Source organism: Erinaceus europaeus, chromosome 5 (genome assembly GCF_950295315.1).
Source record: "Erinaceus europaeus chromosome 5, mEriEur2.1, whole genome shotgun sequence".
Lineage (NCBI taxonomy): Eukaryota > Metazoa > Chordata > Mammalia > Eulipotyphla > Erinaceidae > Erinaceus > Erinaceus europaeus.
The window spans coordinates 5469295-5493788 of record NC_080166.1 but is presented as its reverse complement, the minus strand read 5'-3'; the positions used below and the strand labels follow the sequence as shown (position 1 = coordinate 5493788).

Below are 24494 nucleotides of genomic sequence, written 5' to 3'. Positions count from 1 at the left end.
TTTTATTTATAAAATGGAAATATTGATAAGACCAAAGGATAAGAGGGGCACAACTCCACACAATTCTCACCACCAGAACTCCATATCCCATCCCCCTCCCCTGATAGCTATCCTATTCTTTATCCCTCTGGGAGTATGGACCCAGGGTCATTGTGGGATGCAGAAGGTGGGAGGCCTGGCTTCTGTAATTGCTTCCCTGTTGAACATGGACGTTGCCAGGACTATCTGTACTCCCAGCAAATTAGATTCATCCTTGCAGTGGATGTCCTTCTGTTTTAAGTACACAGAGACTGAGAGCACTGAAGATGGTTTGGGAGAGCACTGTATGTAGGCATGCCACCCTCCTACACCACAGGATCATGTCCAGCAACTTATTTGCATCTTTCGGTTGGTCTTCATTTAACAATCTACATGCTTATTATCTTTGAAGTGACCCATTTGCGTCTCTACTGATCTACTAGGGAAATTGATTGACAGCGGTCTTGCCCTCCAGGTCTTTATCCAAGAAAATAGGGAGAGAAATAAAGAGCTTTCTGATATAATGCCAGGCAAGCACAAATTCCATTATGAAATTTCAAGCAGAAAAACAGACTACAATGACCTGGTCAAGCATATCTATTTAAGATAAAATGGGGTTGGAGCCATCTCTGAAGAGATGACATTTGAGCAGAGAACTCAAGGAAGTGAAGTGAGTTATGCAAATACATGGAAGGCAGGCCTTCCAAGAGAGAAGAGTAGCAAATGCAAAGCCCACCGCCTGGTGTGGTCTAAGTGCAGCCAGAGAGGAATGCAGACATGAGCTTGGAAAGGTTTTCTTCAAGAGTCTGTCTGATCACAAAGGATCTTGCAAACCATGAAAAGATCAAAAGATCTGAGGCACTATGGTTTATGAAAAGGGAGACCTGATTAACTATGTTATGGGAGTCCCCTACATAGGAGGGAGTCCTCTATCCCAACTTCACACAAAAAATAATAATAACAATAATACAGAATCAAGTACAGAACTATAATAATTTGAGTGAAACTCTAAGTAAGTCAGCAACAAGACAATGTTTAGGACAGAAGAATTAAATCATTGTAAGAGTACTGAAGAGTAAGTAGATGTAGCTAGAAGGGGTCAGTCCCTTCTGCTCTGCTGGAGTGCCGAGATTTAGGCTGTGGCATGAAGCTAAGCTGACTGATGCTGCAACACTGTCTTTCAGTGTGAGGAGAGTCCAGAGAGGGCTACAGTGGCACACTTCAGTCCTTGCATGCCGTAACGTGTGCACATAACCAGCTGCGCCACTGCCTGGGCTCCAAGAGTGTTCTGAAGAGAATTTCCGTGGGGATCTGGGGGATGTGCCCATGTGACCACAGGTGACTGTAAAACATTAACCTCCCAATAAAACTGAGAATGAAGGGGAGTCAGTCGGTACTGCAGTGGGTTAAGCACACGTGGCGCAAAGTGCAAGGATGGGCGAAGTAGTCTGGTTCAAGCCCCAGGCTCCCCACCTACAGGGGAGTTGCTTCACAGGCGGTAAAGCAGGCATGCAGATGTCTTTCTCTCCCCCTCTCTGTCTTCCCCTCCTCTCTCCATTTCTCTCTGTCCTATCCAACAACAACATCAACAATAATAAAAACTATAACAATAAAACAAGGGCAACAAAAGGAAATAAATATATAAAAAATAAATAATTAATTAAAAACTGGGAATGAGAAAATAATACAGCAGGCCAGGTTTGATGGTTGCTGGTCGTGTCAGATGGACGTATAGAAAAGGGAAGCATGCTGACACTGGTTAACCTTGTCTCCCGGAAGCACAGCAAGGATGCTTGAGCTCGTCTTTGTAGTGTGGGATACGATGTGAATTGAGCTCGTCTTTGTATTGTGGGATACAATGTGAATTGAGCTCGTCTTTGTAGTGTGGGATACGATGTGAATTACAGTAGTGTAATAAAATATGAAAACAATTTAATGTGAATGGTAAGTGTAAGCTTATAAAACATACAAATTACTACCAATGTCTGCTTTTTATATTATAGGCATATACACTGCTTTTTTATTTATTATTTTGAGAATTCAAATTGTATTTTTCATTTATACCCTTTTTCTTTAATTTATTAAATGGAGAGAGAAGAAATATATTGTTTCCTGTATTAAAATATACAAGTACATCCATTTTCCCAGTCTTTGTATGGCTTTTGAATATAATTCCCTTTGAGCCCTTCTTCAGGAACTGAACTCTTAAACTTCTTCCTCTCATGAAGAAGTAGAGCTTTCTCTAATTTTTCACATCAGCTCCAAATAAATATCCTTAAAGTAAATGATGCCAAAATACACTGAGTGTATATGGAAGCATTGCAATGTCAGAATCGCAGCCATTCTATCCATCATACTTCATGGAAACAAGTTGTGCATGTTGGAACAGTTACATAGAATCAGTGCACAGAAAGACGGAGTCATTCTTTAGACGAATAAAAGGAATGAAGAATGTCCGTTGTTCTGACTCAAGAAATGTAACTGTGCATGTCAACTTTCCATCCCCATAGAGTCACAGCAAGAACCATCACTCACTGTGGCATCCACATCATCAGGCTCTAAATCTTGGTCCTATGCTCGGTACATTTTCCTTCTTCTGCCAGTCCTATTTCTCAATTTCAAGCCATACCCTTAGTTTTTGCTTAAATTATAGGATAAATCACCAACCTACTTTGCTAGACATCTTTTTCTCCTGACATGATTCCACATCAGTGGTGAATCACTCAATAAACAGGATCACATTACATTACAATCCAGCATAATTTATTATGACAAATTACAAACTCTACAACAAGAAACTAAATTAGGAGCCAGGTGGTGGCGCACCTGGTTGAGCGCACATGTTACAGTGCACAAGGGCCTGAGTTTGAGCCCCCGGTCCCCACCTGTGGGGGGGGGGGCTTCTCAAGTGGTGAAGCAGTGCTGCGGGTGTCTCTCTGTCTCTCTCTATCACTCCCTTCCTTCGCTATTTCTGTCTTTGTCCAATAAATAAAGATGATTTTAAAAAAATCTTAAAAACCTAAATTAAATACCTGTAGCAGCAAATGCAGGCATGTTAACTTTTCACTGCTCCCTTACTTAGTCCTTTTGCTTCATTATTGTTTCTTTCCTTTCACGTAGAATGAGATTATTCCCTCCTGAAAAATCACCATTCTCTTTGCTTTCTATCACTGTGATATTCATGGGAAATGACCTTTTAAATGATGTCAGCTACAGTTAGTAAATCATTTGGTAGTATTTGAAATCAGTTTTTCATATCTTAATATGCTTACTAATATGTTACCAAGAATTAACCTATACTTACTTTATGCATTTGTGTCATTTTATCTCCAGGGGTTTAATGTATGTTTTTTGAGTTTATCTAAGATAAATTGGGACTCCTTTTGTTAAATGAAAAGCCACATAGGGAGTTAATTAGTATCATGCACATATAAATCAAAGTATTATGCACGATCAGAAAGCACACGCTATTGGGAGTTAGCACCACTGCTGTTGAATTGATAACGCTGATCTCATACCATCCCCTACAACCAGGGACACATAGGAAGTTTGAGAACAGCATCGCAGACTGCCATGCTTCCAGCGTCAGTTGTTCATGTTGATCATGCTATGCTACGCGGTTGTAGTAAGTCACTCCCACTGACTGCCTCAAACTCCCAAACTATGGCCTGCTAATGACAATTATGCTTGATTAGAAGCATCTTTTAATGTTACTGCCAAAACATATAATTTATGGAGCAGGGGGAGATAACATAATGGTTCTGCAAAGGGACTCTCATACCTGAGGCTCCAAAGTCCCAGGTTCAATCCCCTGCACCACCATCAGCCAGAGCTGAGCAGTAGTCTGGTAGGGAAAAAAAAATCCTATAAGCAGTGCATATGCTGTGTGTATCTACATGCATGTGTAAGTATGCTTGTGCAGAAAATGGAAACTGACTACATGTTCCAGGATAGTGACTGACATGATGAAGATAAAAACCACTCCTTTTGCTGAGTCGATTAATGTAAACAAGTGCATTCATTCATGAAGACGATAAATAATGAGATTACCCTTCTGTATTTTAGGAACATTTTCAACTTTATCAGCAGTAAACAATGTAAGCATATGCATCCTGAGACTACATTAAGGTTTCTTAAACAACAACAACAAAAAAAGCTAACTGAGGCAAGGGGTAGATAGCATAATTGTTATACAATGAGACTCTCATGCCCTGAGGCTTCAAAGTCCCAGGTTCAATCCCCCACATTACTATAAGCCAGAGCTGAGCAGTGCTTTAAGAAAAAAGAAGCTGAGATCACTCACTCGGGAGGGTGCTTTGTGATGTGCAAACCAGGTTCTAGCCCAGAACCTATAGCAGGGCGTCGCGGACGTGTGTGTGTGTGTGTGTATGTAAAATATGTTTAATCTTTGTCTACCCATATCATTTAATACAGTTTAATGAGTATGCTTTCTCAATGTGGCTTGCATTTCAATGGAGTACATTCTACTGATGTCTGTCTTTCTAAATGTGGTAAGGTAGAATTAGGAGATAAATAGGAAATTGCTCTTTTATCTAGTCATCAAATCAGCTTACAGATCCTCATTGTGGTTTTTTCTAAGATGTAACCCACATGAAACTGCCACTTAGACAGCTGAGATACCGACTTGTCCAGATTTAAATTAGTGTGGTGATTAATGAATATGCCATCTGGACCAGAGCTATCGTGTGCTCACTCACCTATAACCTTGCCAACCTTGCTTTTTGAAAATACATACCTCAGTATACCTAGAATATCTTTCTGCGTCCATTTCAGTATTGGTCTGGTGGTCTGCACAAGGTTATGAAGTCTACCTGACAATTGTCCCTATTGCTTTTGACTTCTCTTCCGGGAGGTGCTTAGAGAATTGAAATTTTCCACCATGAAGTCATACACCTTTGGAGTGACCTGGACATATTTTCCTCTGTACTAATGAGACCCTGGGTAGCTCTTCAGTAAAGCTGCTTTTGTCTGCATGGCCAAATTTATTTGATCATAGCTGCATATAGTTAGCCTATTGTTTTTTTGTTTATTCATAATACCTTGAGAAAAAATATCTTGTGGGTGCTACAATTAAGAATATCCTACTGTATTTATTTCAGTCACCTACTGGAGACAGTGACCTTGTATTTATTTTAGAAATGAAACTGGATATAACATGATCACTTACTCTGAACAGCCATTGCATAGCAAACAGTTGTTTAAAGGTCAGATACTATAGGACGAACTATACCCTCCCCCAATTTTGGCGTTGAGTTAACCAATTTATTACCCAAAGCCAGCAGAAGAATGCCTCCCAGGTGTATTTCTCTCTTCTCCCTACAATAACATGCTACAGAAACAGCGCATTAAAGCAGCCATGAGGAGACCAAATCATTGTTGGTAATTAGTTTAATATCAAAATATTAGCAGCCCGCAAGTACCTCAGTCCACCAATCAAATACAGTCAATGGGCCGAGTACAGACTAGCAAAGCTCGGGTCTGATCTGCAGGGGGAAAGCTTCCTGAGTGCAGGAACTGGGCTGTAGTTTTTTCTGCCGCCCTCGGTATCCCTTTGTCTTTCACCGTCTATCAAAGAAGAAAGAATATGGACAAATATTGGCTGCTGGGACAGTGGAACTCTTCAGGCATTAAGTCCCAGCAATAAACCTAGTGGCAAAAAAAAAAAAAAGATAAATCTGTCAATATTTGTCGATCCCATACAAATAGCCTAATGCTACATAAGATAAAGAAAATCACATCTGCATGTTTTCATTACCTATTGAGTTTTGAGTCCTAACATTGTTATACACGTTCAAGGTTGTTGGTACACCTTCGAAGCTTACTCCATCTAAATGTATTCTTGTGAGTGTGTGTGTGTGTGTGTGTGTGTGTGTAGTATGATTGTATGATTCCGGGAAGTCCAGGACACTCTCTGATCAGACAACACTTTGTTTACATCCTTCTTTAATTCGCTGAAGGTTGGAGGAATAACAGAACAAAGTGTAAAATTCAAGGCCTCGGGGGCCGGGCTGTAGCGCAGTGGGTTAAGCGCATGTGGCGCAAAGCGCAGGGACCGGCGTAAGGATCCCGGTTGGAGCCCCAGGCTCCTCACCTGCAGGGGCATCACTTCACAGGCAGTGAAGCAGGTCTGCAGGTGTCTGTCTTTCTCTCTCCCTCTCTGTCTTCCCCTCCTCTCTCTATTTCTCTCTGTCCTATCCAACAATGAACAACATCAACAATGGCAATAATAATAACCACAATGAGGCTACAACAACAAGGGCAACAAAAAGGGGGAAAAATGGCCTCCAGGAGTGGTGGATTTATGGTGCAGGCACCGAGCCCAGCAATAACCCTGGAGGGGAAACAAAACAAACAAAAAAAAATTCAAGGCCTTCTAGCCATCAAAGATTTATGACATATTCTTATGTGGAAGCACTCTGCCAGTTTTATCCTTTACTCTAAAGAGAAAGCTATAACATATGGAAAATCACTAGAGATGTCTATAATTTCAAAACCAAATAAAGTAGAGGTTTTATGATTTGATTTTAACATGTATTTGGAGCCATTGAAATCTAAATGACAATATTAATTAAATATGATGCAGATTATAGATATACCACTCATGGTTATCTCAGGGGATGTGAAAGACCTTTTCCCTGTGCTAGTCAAATCTTCACATTTAAATAGCAAGCCACACATGTTTGTCTCCAATGTAAATGTTAGATTTATTATCCTCATTCCAGGAAACCAAAAGCAATTTTTGTTAGCTCATGTGTATTGTCTATGCATCCCATTTTCGTTTCCTGAAGAAATACGTAACGGGTGATATTTGCATTACTACAGTGGTGTTTCTGGCAGTCTGAACATAGAGAAGCATACATTTATTTTTTGCAAAAGGACATTTGCTTTCCTCCTGGAAAACAACAAGTGAGGAGAGAAATCTATGAAAGCGTGCCTGAAATTGTCGTTCTAAACGCCAGCTCCCAGAGAAGGCATCCGTAGGTGAAAGGCCATCTAATACATTTGAAGTATTTGTAGTCTTTGAGTGTATATAGAGATTTCAATCTATGCTCCGTTGTTTTTGCCATCTGCTGCACAGATAACAATCGGGAAGATAATTGCAGAGATTGCTAAGGGCATCTGTTTAATTTCATTACATCTGAAGCTCACATTTCAATCATAGTGGAGACATTCTGAATCTGAATGAGTGATCCTGGCTTCCTTTGTGGTCCAGGTGAAGGCATCTGGCCTTGGAGCCCCAGCATAATTCAGCTATAGCTATAGTAACATTGGAAAGAGTGAGCTATTCATAATATTCACACTTGGCTACTGAGTCAGCTTTAAAAAGATTTTTTCTTTCTAAATGTCATGAATTCTTAATGCTTGGAAGTAGTCCCTGCTCTTAGCTCTGACTACGCTGGTGAAGCCAGACAACAGACAGGATGAAATCACGCAGTGGCAGCTTAGCGCTATATAAATTTCAGGACTGATGCCTCACACCTGAGTGAGCATATAGGAGCATATAGGAAGCAAATACTGCTCAGCTGCTTTCTTGCCTGGATGCTTTGGGTCCACCTAGTGGAAAGAGGGGGAAGTGCAACATTGAAACAATCTCACACTTGAGATTGGGATTCAGGGGGTGATTTTGATGACATCGACATGGTTCACTTAAATAATTAATTTGTTTTGAATCTGTGCCTTATTTTACGGGAAGAGCAGAATGGTAGCATAAAATAAGGTTAACGGATATCTGTGTTCTCAAATGGAATAAAATCTGTCAGAGATTTTGTATATATATATATATATATATATATATATATATATATATATATATATATTGATCAAAACCGTGAACGCTGTCAGAGACCCTGTGAAGCCTTCAGATTTGTATGTTGGTGTCAGAACAGTGGTCATTTGGGTGTGAAGATTTGTTTTTTAGAACTTCTTCCCTTTTCAGATAGTCTGAGCATTCAGAATGTACTACTGTGCTCAGGCGACTTGTGGTCTTTGAGGAATGTGAATTTGGCTTTTACTTTAGAATACTGGCTAATAATAGAATCGGAAAAAAAATAATTCTGTCAAAAATATAAGAATGTGATATTTCTTATAACGTCTGACCTTTTCACTTTCTTTCATACAGAAGCAGTAAAAACTGATCGTTTCCTCCTAGTAAAAAAGCCTTTGTTCTTCTCCATGTTCTTCTCAGAAGAGCTGAAATGCCCTCACTAGCATAACTTCAGATTGTCCCCTGAATTCAACACAACACCCTATCTTGTTCTTCCATCAGCAGTGGCATGGTTGAATACAGAACAATTTTCTTTGTCCTCGCTGGGATTTTACTGCTCCAGGCTGACTTTTTTCATAGGACAGAGACAGAGATAGGGGTAGAGACAGATATGGTAGCTAGACACCAGAGCACTGTAGAACTATTTGACTGGTCCTACTATTATCTCTATTTTATAAATGACAAAGCTCATCAGGAACTGAAATCCTGTCTAAATCACTGTATTTCTAATTTTCCTGCAATCTAGTAGAATCCCAAAATGAAAAATGGGGTGGGGGAGTGGGAGGAAACAAAAAAAATTAAAAATTATTTTCTTATTTTTGTGCATATATAAAATTGTATTTGAGTAGAGATTTCTGACTGCAGGCGTATGATTAAGAGAAAAAAAGAAAAAGAAAAAACTCTGAAGCCTCGAGACATCAAGCTGCCTTCCTCCTTGCATTTCAAACACACAGACATGTACTCACATTGACAATGTCTAGTGTGATTTAATTAAAGAATCGATTCACTAGAGATAGGTAAAACTTTCGGGACTTAACGTTTCCAAGTACTGGAGAGGAGACATTTGGCTTGCTTCCACTGATCAAGCAGTTTCATTTTGTCTCTGTACTATTTGGTATTTTCATTTCCTGTGGTATTTGACCTGAGATCAGAAAGACTACATATTCTAAAACTTACATTTGTATAAGACTTATGTGGATTTAAAAGTCGAAGTAGAGTATGTTGTCAGAGAGATACTCTGACATAGAAGCCTTGCGTGCTAAGAATACACTGAAAACACATCACTGGATAAGATGGGTTGAAATGCTAAAAATAACCCTCAGCATTCAGTACTCTGCTTTTTACACACCCTTAAGCAGTGGAGGAGTCCCTAGACTTATCTCTTCAGATTGCATAATCGATACACCAAGTTAAAGCATTAATTTACAAGTGAAGCCTTTATTGGCACGTCTGAAATTTAAGGTCAGACCTCTGGAATCAAGCAACTGGTATTTCTGCTGATTTGTAGAATTATTTCTCTGTAATAAACAGAATGATGTTTAAATTGTATTTTTCTAAAATTACATGGTGATTTTAACGGATGTCATTTGTCTTTGAAATGTGTGATAGAAATAACTTTAGCATAGAGGAATGGTTTTCTGTATAGTTTAGTTAGTCACTGATCTAAAGAGAATGTATTTTCCGGAAATAGAAACTCTCTGGCACTACTTGAAAATTGAATTTGTAGTGGTTTAGTCTCTTCTTCTTCTTCTCCAGAAAATTATAATAGTAATTTGACCTACTCAGTAACTATCAGAGTAGAGATGACTTAACCAGATAATAGTTGTTTTCACTCTTAATACCCATGTGTGAGCAGAGTAGAAGGTAGCAATTATTAAAGCCCAGCTTCAAAATGCCCTGGATCTGCTGCTAGCTGCCTAGAGACTCACTGGAGAGAATATCTGTAATCATGACTTCATGAACAAGTTAAAGAAGTTCTCAACTTTATTCTCATCAGTAAAATGAAAATAATAAAAGCTGTTCTAGCTAACATAAGTGTGTTACAATAACCACAGATAAAATTAGATTCTACCTTGTAAGGGACCCACCTACAAAACCCATAGAGAATGTTTTTATTAGTATTATAAACTTGTTGGTGTGATCATGGTGATATAATAGAGGTAATAAGGTCATGTAGAGACAAGGATTTCTCATTTTCAGAGCTTAGCCAAATCAGACAAGACTTTTTTTTTTTTTTTTTAAGTGAGTAACATGTTCTTTGATATTTAGATAATGGGGCCCCAGCACTAAGAAAACTACCGCAGGCATCAGAGGATATCTGTAGTACTGTGGTTTTCTCTCTCTCCCGCTCCCGCTCCCTCCCCCTCCCACCCCCAGGGTTATTTCTAGGGCTTGGTGTCAGCACTAGGAAGCTACAGCCTTGGTGGCCATTTTTCCCCCATTCTATTGGACATGACGGAAACATTGAGAGAAGCAGGGGAGATGCTGAGGGAGAGGGAAAGGCAGATGCCTACAGACCTGCTCTGCCCCTTGTGAAGTCCCCCTGTGCAGGCGGCGAGCCCTTTACTCTGACGAAACCCTTGAGGTCATTTATCCTGTAAATTCTCTTAAGGTGCCTTCAAGTTCTCCATTAGCTGACTGAGATGAAAACACACACTTTAAATTTTGTCCTGTAGTAAGGTTCTGTTGTCTAGAAGCTTGTGTTATGATTTTCACAAGTTTCATTAATATATTTCTAAAATAAATGCCTCTGTTATTTGATATGGTGATAGTTTCTGCTGTAGTTCAAACAGAACTGAGCTTGTGTTCAACTTTGACATTTAGAAGAATGTGTCTTTAAGCTTAAAGTTTCTTAAGTTTTCCAAGCTCTGTATTCCCTACTTGTAATAATAATATCAGATTTTAGACATCTTATGAAAACAATAAGATAATGCAATAGAAATCTTACAGTGATTAAGTACTTAGTGTGTGGTGATTGCTTCCTTTATATCCACATAGACACATTTATTAATATTCATATATGCAAAATATTTATGTGAAACATATTACCTACATTTGTCTGTACAAACCAGCAAAGAGATATTTAATGAAGTATTTTGAAAAGTTAGTTACAACTGAAGTAATATCTACTATTTGTTCTCCTAGAAGTATTAATGAAAGTGTAAAAAACTGAAGTAGCAGCAAACCAAACTATTATTTTATATTTGTTTTATAAAATGTATCGTTAGAGGAAATGCAGGGCAATACACCCATGCTATCAGGCATCATTAAATTTTAACTCACAGACCTACTTTAGGCAAATTTTGTGTTCATCATCATTTTTGAAGCAGTTAAAAGTAAATTTGCAACAAGAGAGATTACCTGACCAGAGAACAAGTCTAGAACAAGCTCTTACAATAACCAGACATTACTCTTTTTTATGGCAACAATAATTGCCATGCATAACTTATTTTTATGTTACTGCTAAAATCTGTTTGAACCATTGAATGACATAAAAAGATTCGTAGCAGAGACACGTGTGGACGGCTCCCAGTCATAACACTGCACATAGCAAAAATTAATTTCTCTAAGTGAAAAATATTTAGTTGTGGATATGATTTTTTATGAGGTTTTACTGGTGGAAGTTCTAGAATTTATCTGTAGACGTTGCTGTCAAGAATACAAAATATATTTTTCAAGGGTTCAACAGCTTATATCATGTAATTAATGGAAAAATTACTCACTACTGCCCAATACGTTTGAAAATAAGGTGTTATTGTTACACAGCCAGAATGATAGGTCATGAGCTTATTAGAGTACAAAGTTTGGCAGGTTCTCTCTCTTTTTCTTTTCTTTCTTTAGTTACTGTTTGCTTTACACAAATGTCTGCTTATATATAATGGGGAAATGCTGCATAACATATATTATTGTTGTTGTTATTTTAGTTTCAGGAAAGAAAAAGCAGTATGTAGTGTGTTTCTTCCTTAAAAAAAAAAAAAGACAAATATTATGCTTGCTTTATTTCAAAAGCCTTTCTAGACTTGTAAGATTTTTTTAAATGTACTTTAGTAGTGATTTAGTATTGTTTTAGGAGATGCTAAGATGACAGGAATATACTCCCACACCACACCCACCACCACTATCTGGAGTCACTGCTGCCATCACCAGCCTCAGAGCAGCGTTCACACACAGTCTTAGAGACAGTGAGGCTACTTTTTTTTTAAAGTTATTTGTTTCAGTTCTTTGTAGTGCACATATGAAAGAAAACATCTACTTGCCTTTCAGGGAAAGGTCCTTTGGGAACAGATATGAACTATAGTAGTAACAGTCTCTGAACACAAAGATTTAAGGAGAGAACTCTTTTCACCTTGTCTCTTTCTCCCCCCACCCCTTGTCCACAGGTTTAAAATGCATTGGCCAGAAACTGAGAGGTAGCAGAATTGTTATGCAGAAAACTTTCATGCCCTGCCTGAGGCTCCAGGGGTCTCAGGCTCATTCCCAGAAACAACCTTAAATCAGAAAGAAGGAATGAAAAACAAAAAGGGTGTGTGTGTGTGGGGGGATGAGTCAGGGTGAACTCAAAACATCTTTTCTGCAGATTATCACTGACCTCACTGACCTCTCAGGATCTTTTTCTTTTCTTTTTTTCTTAATTTATTAAGAGAGAGGGAAAATATGTACATGCATTATTTTTTTTTTAAAGAAATAGTCTTTCTTTCCTTTGTCCAACACAGTTGGCAGTCTCTTCTCTTTTTTTCTTTTGCCTCCAGGGTAGTCGCTGGGGCTCAGTGCCTGCACTATGAATGCATTGCTCCTGGCGGCCATTTTTTTCTTCTTTCTTTTTTTTTATTAGGACAGAGAGAAATTGAGAGGGAAGGGGATATAGAAAGGGAGAGAGAAAGATAAACACCTGCAGACTTGCTTCAGCACTGATAAAGAGACACACACACACACACACACCCCCGCAGGTGAGCGGCTCGAACCAGGATCCTTGCTCAAGTCCCTTGCCCTTAGCACTGTGTGCATTTAGTCCAGTGCGCCACCACCTGGCCCCCGAAGTCTTTTCTCTAAGTCTGCTTAAGCACACATACACTGAGTAACTCATTTCCAAATGGCATAAGTGACTTGATGTCCACTTGTCCTCCTGCTGACATAATCACTTATTATGGGTTTCAACAAGAAGTTACATATGACACTTCATTCAGCAAAGCCAGAATTCTCAAAACCACCTTTGAAACATGTCTATTTATAATTATTACAGGAATTCAGTAATTCTGTGAAACAGGGTTCCAAGAAAATTTTCTCAATACCTAAGAGCAAGGATGATCCTAGCTCAGTAGCTAGGCTGTATAAACCTTGTTCCCATAACTTACTCAGAGTCTGGGTAGTTCATGTGTGGTGCTGCTGGGTGGCCTCCTCATGAATTTTGACTTTGTGTATTTAGAGAGGGAGAAAGGCAGAGACTGAGGGAAGATAAAAGGAGAGATATCACAGCACTCATCTACCATTCACCTCCTGAGCTTAGTGCCAGCCGTGGTGCCTTAAATGGTACCATGAACACAAACTCAGGAAGAACCTCACCCATGCGAGTAAGATTTATCTGTTGAGCAGTGTTCAGATTCAAATCGCTTATCTTCTCTATTTTTTAAAACTTTTTCCTAATCTTTACTTATTAGATAGAAACAGCCAGAAATTAAGAGGGTAAAGGGAGAGAGACAGACGCCTGCAGTCCGGCTTCACCACTTACAGAGCTTTCCCCCTGCATGTGGGGACCAGGGGCTGGAACCCAGGTCCTTGTGCATTGTAATGTGGGCACTTAACCAAGTGTGCCACCGCCTGGCCCCCTCAAATAGCTTTTCAAACTTTCTCTTAACGTGTCACCTTGCACTTGCATAGAAACCCGTCTTCAAGAGCCTCTGCTCATTTTACTGCTCTGTTGCCGCTCTCTTGAGATTCTGAGTACCAATCATTTTATCTTTGAAGTTATGTTTTATGAGGGAGTTTCCCCCGGGACAACAGAGCAAGCATATGCACGGCGGGGTGTCAGCTGCACACACGCACAGGTTCAGGCCTGCAGGCACAGCAGGCAAACAGAAGCCACACAGTTCGTGGGCCCAGCACCGAGTAGCACATACACACATGCTGTGTATCCCCAGTGTGGCTACACAGAACCTGGGTCCGGATTTAGCTGTGACAACAGCAGTAGAAGCAGCAACTATAGTAGATAGGAAAGGCTCTCTGTGTCAGCCCCTGGCAGTCCCAGGATCTTATCCCAGCATTACTGATGCAAATACCAAATCTCTGGCAGTTGCAGTTGTGGTGCTCATGCCCCCAACTTTGTAAGTCAGTTATAGAATTAAGAATACATAGGAACAGGGCGATCGGTCTCTCAAAGCGTTGTCAGAATTGTTCAGTTTTTAGTGTTCAGTTTTGCAAGCTGCTGCAATAAGCAGATAGCCACCCGCCTAGAAACACAAATTAAAATGTAATGGTCATTCTATCAGATGGAGAATAACGCTATTTTCCGATGAAATTTTCCAAAAGCTCTTTATTAACAGAAAGCTAATTTGAAATGTTTTCTCCAGGTTGAGCTATAGCTGGTGTGTTGCACTAAGTTTCATTTTATTTACCTTGCTTTGTTTGCCGCCAGAACTCCTCGGATACTTTAGGCATTCATAATTCACTTTTTTCTGTCCGGAAAAAAAAATCCTTTTTTTTTTTTTTAGATAGAAGGTAAAAGACAGAGAAAGTAGAGAGAAGGAGTAGAGATACCACAGAACTGCTTCACCATAAAGCATTCTCGTTTCACGGTGTTCCCATGTAGTGGCTGGTTGCTCAAACCCAATTCCTGGTGCGTGGTAACGTGTGCACTCTACGAGCTGAGCTGTCTCTCAGCCCTGCACTGTGTAAGGAACATGCTGATTTGATACATTATGCACTGCAAAGTGTTGAGTACACTGTCAGTTAACACCCCCTTCCCATTAGATAATTACGATGTTTGTGGTGAAGACATTTCAGATCTCTTCCGTTAGCAAAATTCAAGTATATACACACATGCACATATGTATATGTGTGGTACTCAGATATGACAGAATTGCAGTTATCTAGATTTTAATGGGCTTACGTACACAGGTTACTAACATACTAATTAAGGCAGGAAACATTTTGTCATCCCCAAATTTTGTTTTGTGTCTGTTTCCACGTAAGTCTTTATACTACATGGGCAGACCCTAATTTCTGTTTTGACACTAAAGACTATAATCTTTCCAGCTCTGGAAATTTAGATAAATGCAGTTATGTAGTGTGCAGTTTGGGGCTTCTCTTTGATGTCACGTCACATAGTATTTTTGAAATGCAACTATTTTGCACATGTCCTATTCCTGCTCTTTTCTGCAAATGCTGCACTACAGTCGAGCGTGCTGATTTGCAGTTCTAGTAGGTCGTAGACATGTAACACCAAATGCACCGTCTGTCTCTATGTGCTCATTTTAACTGCTAAGAAGTATCCCCACTACACTATTACACTGTGTGATATGCATCACATTCTCTCACCAATAAATTATTTGTGGAGATGAAAAACCAAACAAATCAGAGGGGAAAAAATGTGGGAATAATTTGGGATTCCAAAATGGCACAGAGGCAGTAATGCTAGGATCTTGGAAGCAACCAGAGTGAACCATTTTATGGCCAGTTGTGTGGTCTGTGAGGGCCTTCAGATGGGGTACATGCTGAATTGGAATGAAGATATGGATGCATTTATAAGCTCCGGGGGTATAGTAGGCATCCCCTGGGCGTCTGTAATATATATAATTTTCTCTTTGCTCTTTCAACTCAGAGAAATATGCAGTTTTCTATTTTACTGAATGTGCTTGTGTTTGACTTTTTACATATATATATATATATATATATATACACACATATATATATATATATATATATGTATTTTTTTGGCTATGATTTCTTAAACCAAATTCCTCAATATTATCAGATTTATTTCTGTATTTGAGGCATTGCTCTCTGAAGACCGGTGTTGGGTTGCACCTTCTGTTTGAGAAAGACCTTTAAATTGGCCAGTTGGTCCTAAACACAACAGCTCATTTATTTAGGGGGTGTTTCTGGGCCTCTCCTTGAAGAAAGTCTTCTAGCTTCAGCATCCTATAATGCACATGACCAAGAAGACCGTTGCTTATTTGTTATTTATTTGCTTTTGCTTACTTACTTGTTTGCTTTACTTGTTTATTTTATTCCTTGGGTTATCACTAGGGCTCAGTTCCTACAAGGTAACTCCCTGTATGATTGTTTGTTTCACAGCTCCTGGCCATTTGATTCTCTTTAGATAGTGAGAGGCAGAGAGATAGACAGACAGAGAATGACAGAGAGGGAGGAATAAAGAGAGAGGAAGAAGTAGAGGCACTTCCTTGTGCTTTTTGATGGGCCCTATATATTATGATGATTATGACCCCTATGTATTATTATTGTCATAGCACTTATTGTCTCTACTTTTTAAACTAAAGCGCTTATATTGTCATTTTATTATGGACCTCATAGCTTATGTGAGCCCTGGGATAAGAAATATGATACAAATTGAACAAGATATGTTTTAAATTGTATCATAGTGTAGCTAAAATAGACAGCTTAGTCTTTGGGGAAGTAACTTTCGAATAAAGTTTTAAAACATCCTTAGAATTTGCACCAAAGTGCTAATTTTAGAGTACATTACTTTTAAGAATATCTGCCTGTTTTATTTTTGCCTAATTTGTTACATGATTATATAAAATGTCAACAAGATTAATTAATCATCAATCTTGACATTTGAATTTGAACAGGCATTTCTCTGAGAAAGGGCTACATAAAGTCTCTCCAGTTATAAGACCTTTATTTCCAAAATGTATTTTGTGTGCTTTTTTTTTTAAAGAAACATAAGGACCATAGGAATGTATCAGTTTTAGATTCAGAGAATCGGAGCATCATAGTTTTATAAAAATCCCTGTTCTTAGGCCCATATGCTTCACACCCATCTGTAGCATTTCTCAGTTTGCAAATATATTACTGCAGAATGACCACATCTCCCGGAGACTTTAAAATAAGCCCACCAGCCTTCATTTCTGGCATGTATGGATATGTTATGCCATTGTCCCAAAAGGATTTTTCAGTTTTAAAAACAGCAAGACAAATGGCATATGTTTTCACTCACATATAAATAAGACAATCAAACAAAGAAAATGGGCAAAAAAAAATTTTTTTTTTTGAAAAAGTTCAAATCCTTAGATTGTGAAATCAGTTACTAAAAAGAATGAGAGGATAGGGGCTGGGTGGTGGCGCACCTGGTTGAGCACACATGTTACAGTGTGCAAGGACCCAAGTTCCAGCCCCTGGTCCCCACCCACTGGGGGGAAGCTTCGCGAGTGGTGCAGCAGTGCTGCAGGTGTCTCTCTTTCTCTCTTCCTCTCTATCTCCCTATGCCCTCTGGATTTCTGGGTGTCTCTATCCAGTAAATAAAGATAATAAACAAAATTAAAAAGAAAAGAATCAGAAGATCGCTTCTTCTTCTTCTAGCGTTTGCCCTTCTTCTGTAGCCAGTCAACAGCGTCAGGTTGAGCCTGATGTCAAGTTTCGAGACCTCCTTTGAATCTGGAGAGGTGGCAGTCGTTGACTATGTGGGTCATAGTCTGTCTGGAGCCGCAGGGGCAGTTCAGGTCGTCTCTGGCTCCCCAGCGATGGAACATAGCGGTGCACAGGCCATGGCCTGTTTGATAGCGATTGAGGAGGGCCCGATCATAACGTGCTAGGTCAAAGCCAGGTTGACGCTTGCAGGGGTCTGTGATGAGGTGTTTGTTCTTTACCTCAGCTGACTGCCAACTCTGCTTCCAAGAGACTGGAACAGAGAAGTTCAGTGTAGGCGTAGGGGACCAGATTGGGTGACGAGACATCAAGTGTTGGACAGGGTGGGCGAAGATATCCACCTATATTGGCAGGTCCGGTTGAGCGTAGAAGATAGCTCAAAGTAGCAAGCAACATACCAGACCCAGTCCAAGTTCTACCTTATGTTTATTGTTCAACTTTATTTTTCTTGTAGTTGGATTTGTTTCATTGAAGATACCTTTAAAATGTATACAGAAAAAAGTTCTGCCAATATTTTCCTCTAAGTATTTGTTAGTTTCTGGTCTAACATCCAAGAGGTGTTGAAACCCCTACTATCACAGTGTTGCTTTGAATAGATTGCTGTAGCCCTTTGAATAGATGTTTGGTGTATTTATATGGCCTCTCACTGGGTGCATAGGTGTTAATAATTGTTAAGACCTCTAGATTGGCTGATCCTCTGAACATTAATTAATGCCCATCCTTATCTTTTTTAAATTTATTTATTTTAAGGTCTATCGTGTCAGATTGAGAATAGCCGTTCCTGCCCTTTCTGGTGGTCTGAGGTGGGGGAGGAGGGCTCAGGTCCTGGAACATGAAGGCAGAGGAGGACCTAGAGGGGGGCTGAACTGTTAGGCGAAAAAACTGAGACATGTGAACAGGGGTAGATGGCATAATGTTTATGCAAAGAGACTCTTATTCCTGAGACTCCAAAGCCTCAGGCACATGGTGAATTCACCTTCTTTACCTTTACTTCATCTTCGATGGAGTTTGAAGATAAAAGGTTAAGTGAGATAAGGCAGAAACAAAAGGATGAATATGGGATGATCTCATTCCTAGGTAGAAGTTGAAAAACAAGACCAGAAGGGAAAACACTAAGCAGAACGTGCACTGGAGTTGGGGTACAGCACCAAAGGAAAAGACTGGGGGGGGTGTCAGGTCATGGAACATGATGGCAGAGGAGGACCTTGTGGGAGTTGTATTGTTATGTGGAAAATTGGAAAATATTATATGTGTACGAACTATTGTATTTTACTGTTGACCATTAATCCCCCAATAAAGAAACTTAAACAGGAAAAAAAAAAAAAAAACCAAGAAACTAGCAAGCAGATCAGTTGTTTGAAGATGGGTGGAAACTATTTGGTGGAAATTATTCAGTGTACAGATGTTGTATACTTGAAACCCTAGACAGAGTTGTAAAAAAAAAAATACGATAAACACACACACACACACTACAATCCAACAGAGTGCAAGTGCATATTTTACCAAGAGGCAGTGTCTATTTCTTTGTGCTGGTCACATTTAATAAGGAAACATCAAGCCATCTGAGTAATAATTTAGAGAAAAGCCTGTGTGACCCACTGCGTGACAAAGATGTTACTTGGGATAAATGTGTCTTCACAGAGGTCACACTTACTCTCCCCTACCAGCTCAGTTTGCCTTCTTTTTTCTATATTCCAGAACGATTCCTGGGGGAAGCAGTATTCATACGCCCTCTTCAAAGCCATGAGCCACATGCTGTGTATCGGCTACGGAGCCCAGGCCCCCGTCAGCATGTCTGACCTGTGGATCACCATGCTGAGCATGATAGTGGGGGCCACGTGCTACGCCATGTTTGTCGGCCATGCCACGGCTTTGATCCAGTCTCTGGACTCCTCGAGGCGACAATATCAAGAAAAGGTAATGCGTTTTATCGCTGCTGCTGTCATCAACAGCTATTTTATACGTTGGACCAAAAGTGTTCAAAGTGACTAAACTATCGGTTCTATCAAACTTCGATAGAATACGGTGTTCCAGTTCCGTACAGTTACCACAGGCAAACACAGCTTGTTTCCATCCTTAGGGTGCTTTCAGTTTTGTCCTCATAGCCTGCCCTCCCTCCCTCTCTCCCTTCCTTCCCTTCCTCTTTCTCTCTTTCCTCCCTTCCTCCCTCCCTACCTCCCTCTTTCTCTCTCTCCCCTTCCTTCCTTGCTTTCTTCCTTTCGCCCTTTCTCCCCCTCCCTCCCTCCCTTTCTCTCTCTCTCTCTCCCCTTCTTCCCACTCTTCCTTCCTCTCTCTTTCTGTCTCTCCCCTTCCTCCCTTCCTCCCTCTTTCTCTCTCCTTCCTTCCTTCCTCTTCTTTCTGGCTTCCCAAGGTTTATTAATCAATTCTGCTCTGCTAGGATGGACAGATATTAAAGAAGGGCCATCACAGAAGCACACCATTCATAAAGCTACCTGGCATGGTGCCCCGTTGTGTTGTCGGTGGAGGGGAGAATGATAGGGAGCTAAAACCCAGGTTTTCATGCATGGCAAAATGTGAACTCTGGTCTGTAACAATGGTTTCTAGCCCCAGTCCTCGCAATTTTCATTTGCTTTCAGTTTCTGTTTTTAATAATAATAATAATATATATATATATATATATCGTAATTTTGCACCCACATGAAAATAGTTATGTGTTTAAAATGTATGAAGCCGATCTAAAGTTCATTTTCTATTATATTTCAGAAATTCAAATAATACAAAGACTTCTCCAGTATATGTTAAGAGAAAGACATTAATTAGATGGGACAGGAAGCCATTGCATATGTCCCTCTGTGACTCTCTGTATGTAATTTTCATAATTCACATTCTAATCCACATGCCTAACTGAACATAAGTTGCCCTTATATCTAAATGAGCCACCGCACCCTCTAGTCTTAAAAATGCATATTAACAGCTGCTGCCGTGCATTCTTGTGCACAGTGCGCTCACTGAATGACTCCTGCTCTAAAATCTTCTGGAAGGAAAGAGAAAAGGAAAGATATGCCATGATTTTTTTCATTAGCTTTTGAATATACTAAATTACCTTGACTAAAGCTAGATCTTAGATAATAGGAATAGTGCTTATATTCTTTTTTAAAATATTTTTTATATTTATTTATTTTCCTTTTTGTTGCCCTTGTGATTTTTTATTGTTGTAGTTATGATTGTTGTTATTGATGTCGTCGTTGTTGGATAGGACAGAGAGAAATGGAGATAGGAGGGGAAGACAGAGAGGGGGAGAGAAAGACAGACACCTGCAGACCTGCTTCACCGCCTGTGAAGCGACTCCCCTGCAGGTGGAAAGCCGGGGGCTCGAACCGGGATCCTGATGCCGGTCCGTGTGCTTTGTAACCCGCTGTGCTACCCCTGATTCCCAGTGCTTATATTCTTGAGCAAACATCAGTCCCTTTCACACAAACAGAATATTTCGTAACTGAAGAAAGACCACGATATGGAGAACCCGGCCGACTTCACAGTGCGCAGGACTCATTTCTAAAGTCTTGACTGAGAGGGCGCTAGGTCGTCCCTGTGCGCGGTCACCACGTGGACTTGTTTGTTATTCACACAGAAGTCACAGGCTTCATTTGGTTCTTTATTCACAGAAAGTCTGAGCACTTATAATCACACAACAAGAGAAAAATCAACTCAGGTATTTCATTTCCCTTAAATGTAATTACACTGCTATCAACGACTTAGTGGAAAGATGGCATTTTATTACTGAAGCAATGAAAAAAAAAATGCCACAATTGTTTCAAGCTTCATTTTGACAATAAACCATCCAATTAAATTGGACAGAACACAAGCATAGTCAGGGAGAAAAGATTTTGTACAACAGTGACTTTGACTAAGAATTCTGTATTCAGAGGATTTGAGATGAATCTATGGAGATTTAATGTAAGACTAAAATATATCTTTCTTTTGTATTGATTATTTTAGTTGATAGCACTTTTAATTAAAAAAAAAAGTTTATGCCCCAGAGATAAGTGACTGGCCTAGTGTATGCTTTGTCATGAGCGAGGACCCTGTCACAAAAAAAGTACCTGAACGGGGGAGGTTTCATTAGCAGTGGAGCTATGCTGGGGTGGTGTTTCTCCTTTTTCCTGTCTCAGGGACTCTCGCTCTTCCTGCCTTATCCTCTATCTTAAAGAGAAAAAAGAAGAAGCAGAATCTGCCAGGAGCAGTGGAGTCAATCAGATGAGGAGATTCCCAAGATTACCCTAGACATTAGAGGAAAAAAATGATCACTTACCTCCTGTGTTTATATAGAAGAAGCTAGCTCTAATAAATACTTAAGAAGTAGAAAACACAAAATAAAACTTGGATTAGGTGTATTGTATTGAACCAAAGCACCATGGGGGGAGGAAGAAACGGAGGAGAAGTTGGAAACAGGGATTGTGATCTTTCTGTATCGTGGTGGAAAAGGGCCAAAGTCGGAGGAGAGTATTTTACAAACACCTATAACAAAGAGATGAGAAATTGTTCCCATATACTAATAATTGTACTTCAAGCCATCTCCCTTTCCATAAAGAAAAGAACAACTTAATATGGTAGTAATTCAGTATCCGCCTAATATGGTTCCTGAATTAACGCCTGAAGATAAATGTTCTCCACAGATTGTCTTCTCTCTACTACTTCAGGCATACTAGGAAGAATTTGTAATCAGGTCAAAAGACAGAAAGAAACCTTTTAGGCATTATTTTAAAAGAAAGAAAGGAAGGAAGGAAGGAAGGAAGGAAGGAAGGAAGGAAGGAAGGAAGGAAGGAAGAAAAAGGGAAAGAAAGAAAGGAGAAAAGAGGCAGTTTTAATGTGCCCCATGTATCCATTAGTGTTCTTTGTGGAAGCGCTTGTCTCTCTCTTCCATCCTTCCTAGATGAGACCCTGGAAAATTCAGTAATCTCCAGGCTGTTTCGGCTGATGACTCCTTGCTGAGTCGAGATGTGTTAAGACAGGCCCCAAGGTATAATGCTGCCCTTCCTACCTCGCTTAGTTCCGGCCCACAGAGAAGTGTTCCTGCATTTCTCTCTCTCTCAGACGTTTGCTGAGCGCTCCTGAGTCTCCTCCACCAAAGCAATCTGAGAGCAAAGTAAAACCCTGTATAAAACCTTCTCCAGCACTTACCCAAAGTCGACATCAGGGTCCAGAGTTGATGTACAAGTTTTCATATATTATATTATATTATATTATATTATATTATATTATATTATATTATATTATATTATATTATATTATATTATGTTTACAATCTTGTCTCTCAGCTATGAGCACTTAACCTCAAGAAGCCCTAAGTGGTTTTCTTGAAGATCATCCAAAAGATCCAGAGTAATTCTCCTACACCCTCACCCTAAAAGCCATCAGGAAAAGAGCTCACAGCAGACCCATTCACTGGAAAATATATATATACATACTAATCCCATCATGATTATTCTGTCTGCTGACCTGTGTTGAGCTTTTATAATTTTGAAACTTCCAGGAAACTTGATCATATGAATTTTGATACCTCAATTAGCAGCACAACAAGCAGGAGTAAGAATATAAATCACAGAGGTGAGGTGGTGGCACACCTGGTTGACTACACATGTTACAATGCTAGAGGACTCAGGTTCAAGTCCCCAGTCCACACCTGCAGGGGCAGGCTTCACAATCTGTAAGCCTGGGCTTCAGGTGTCTCTCTTTCTCCTATTCTATCTCCCCCTTCCCTCTCAATTTCTCTTTGTCTCTCTCTAGTAAATAAATAAATGTTAAAAAGCAAGAGGGTAATTTCCTGATCTTTCAGTCCTTTACAATTCTATCTTCTCTTTTTTGCAAAACTTCTTTAATAGATGTAAATAACTTATATATATATATCCTATATAGATAACTATACATATATAATTTATATATAAATTATATGTATATATCAAATAATATATGCAAGTTCCTACTTAACAATTTTCACATAATTAACATAATTCTTTGATCACAACTAGGTTTTGCACTAAATTTTTTTCATGGACATCAAGTATACCAAGTTCAAGTGACAATTTCTATAGTTAACATGACCAGAGAAGTAGTTCAGTGCTAGGTCACTTGTTTTGTGTATATGAAGTCTCACGTTTAATCTCAGCACATTGTGGGCTGAACAACGCTCTGATTTCTCTCTTCCCCCCCCTTCTTTCACTACCTCTCTCCTTCCCTCTCTCCTTCCAGTTCTCTGGTGAAATAATGTTGGAAATGATGATTGGCTGTCTTTGCCTTCCATGCCAAATCCCCTTCTGTTGTCAGTGATTGACATGTTCTTGAAGAGGCATCCCTCCAGACGAACTTGTCACAGTGACCATTCTTTTTTAAACAAACAACAAAATAGCAATAACAAAACCCAACTTGGATAGTCACCCCTTTTTTTTCTAGGTATATCTGCAATTTTTCACGTCTTCATGAAGTGAAGCTTTTGAACTGTTGGTGCCTTTAAATTGCTACTTGTTACTTGTGATTCTTGGTACTTTGGCAAGGCTACTATTACTTCTACATGCATCATTTTTCCCTGTCAAATGATTATAGTAATAACAACTTTGAAGTGTGCAATTTTCCCCTCGAACAAGAAGACATTTTAACAAAGCTCACATTATAAATTTAGAACAGTGATATTAAACTCATTTTCATATACTTGATATTCATGAAATATTCACTGTGAAATTAGAATATATTCAAAGAATCACTTTAATTTATTTTAAAAATTATCAAATTGTTATACCTTTCTGTATTGACTTTCTGAATCCAGGAAGCAGAGCGTATCATTCTAAGGTAGGCATAGGAAGGAAATGAATTGTTGAGTTCTCCTACCAATATTATGTGAGATGGTGAGCCACTGCTGCTCTAAGTTCAAATGTTACTTTTGAAATTCTTACTTCTCAGTTCAATCATGATTATAAATTGAAGTACTAACCTTATTCAAAAGGACAAAATACTAAGAGTGTCCATCTCTATGAGGTTTTCATGATTCTCTTTATAATCCCTTTGGAATATCTAGCTTAATGTAAGTAGTCTTTCAAGCATACAAGTGAGTAAACTAGCATAAAACTGTACCTGATAT

At 39.3% G+C, this 24494-nt stretch overlaps 1 protein-coding gene across 1 annotated transcript in view; it reads left to right on the top strand.

Moving 5' to 3' along the window:
• The window catches only part of HCN1 (hyperpolarization activated cyclic nucleotide gated potassium channel 1), a 313690-nt gene that overhangs the window by 207672 nt on the left and 81524 nt on the right, over positions 1–24494 (top strand). The window contains exon 4 of the mRNA XM_007517647.3: positions 19103–19321. Within this exon, the coding sequence (XP_007517709.2) occupies positions 19103–19321 (219 nt within the window). The remainder of the gene's footprint in view (positions 1–19102; positions 19322–24494) is intronic.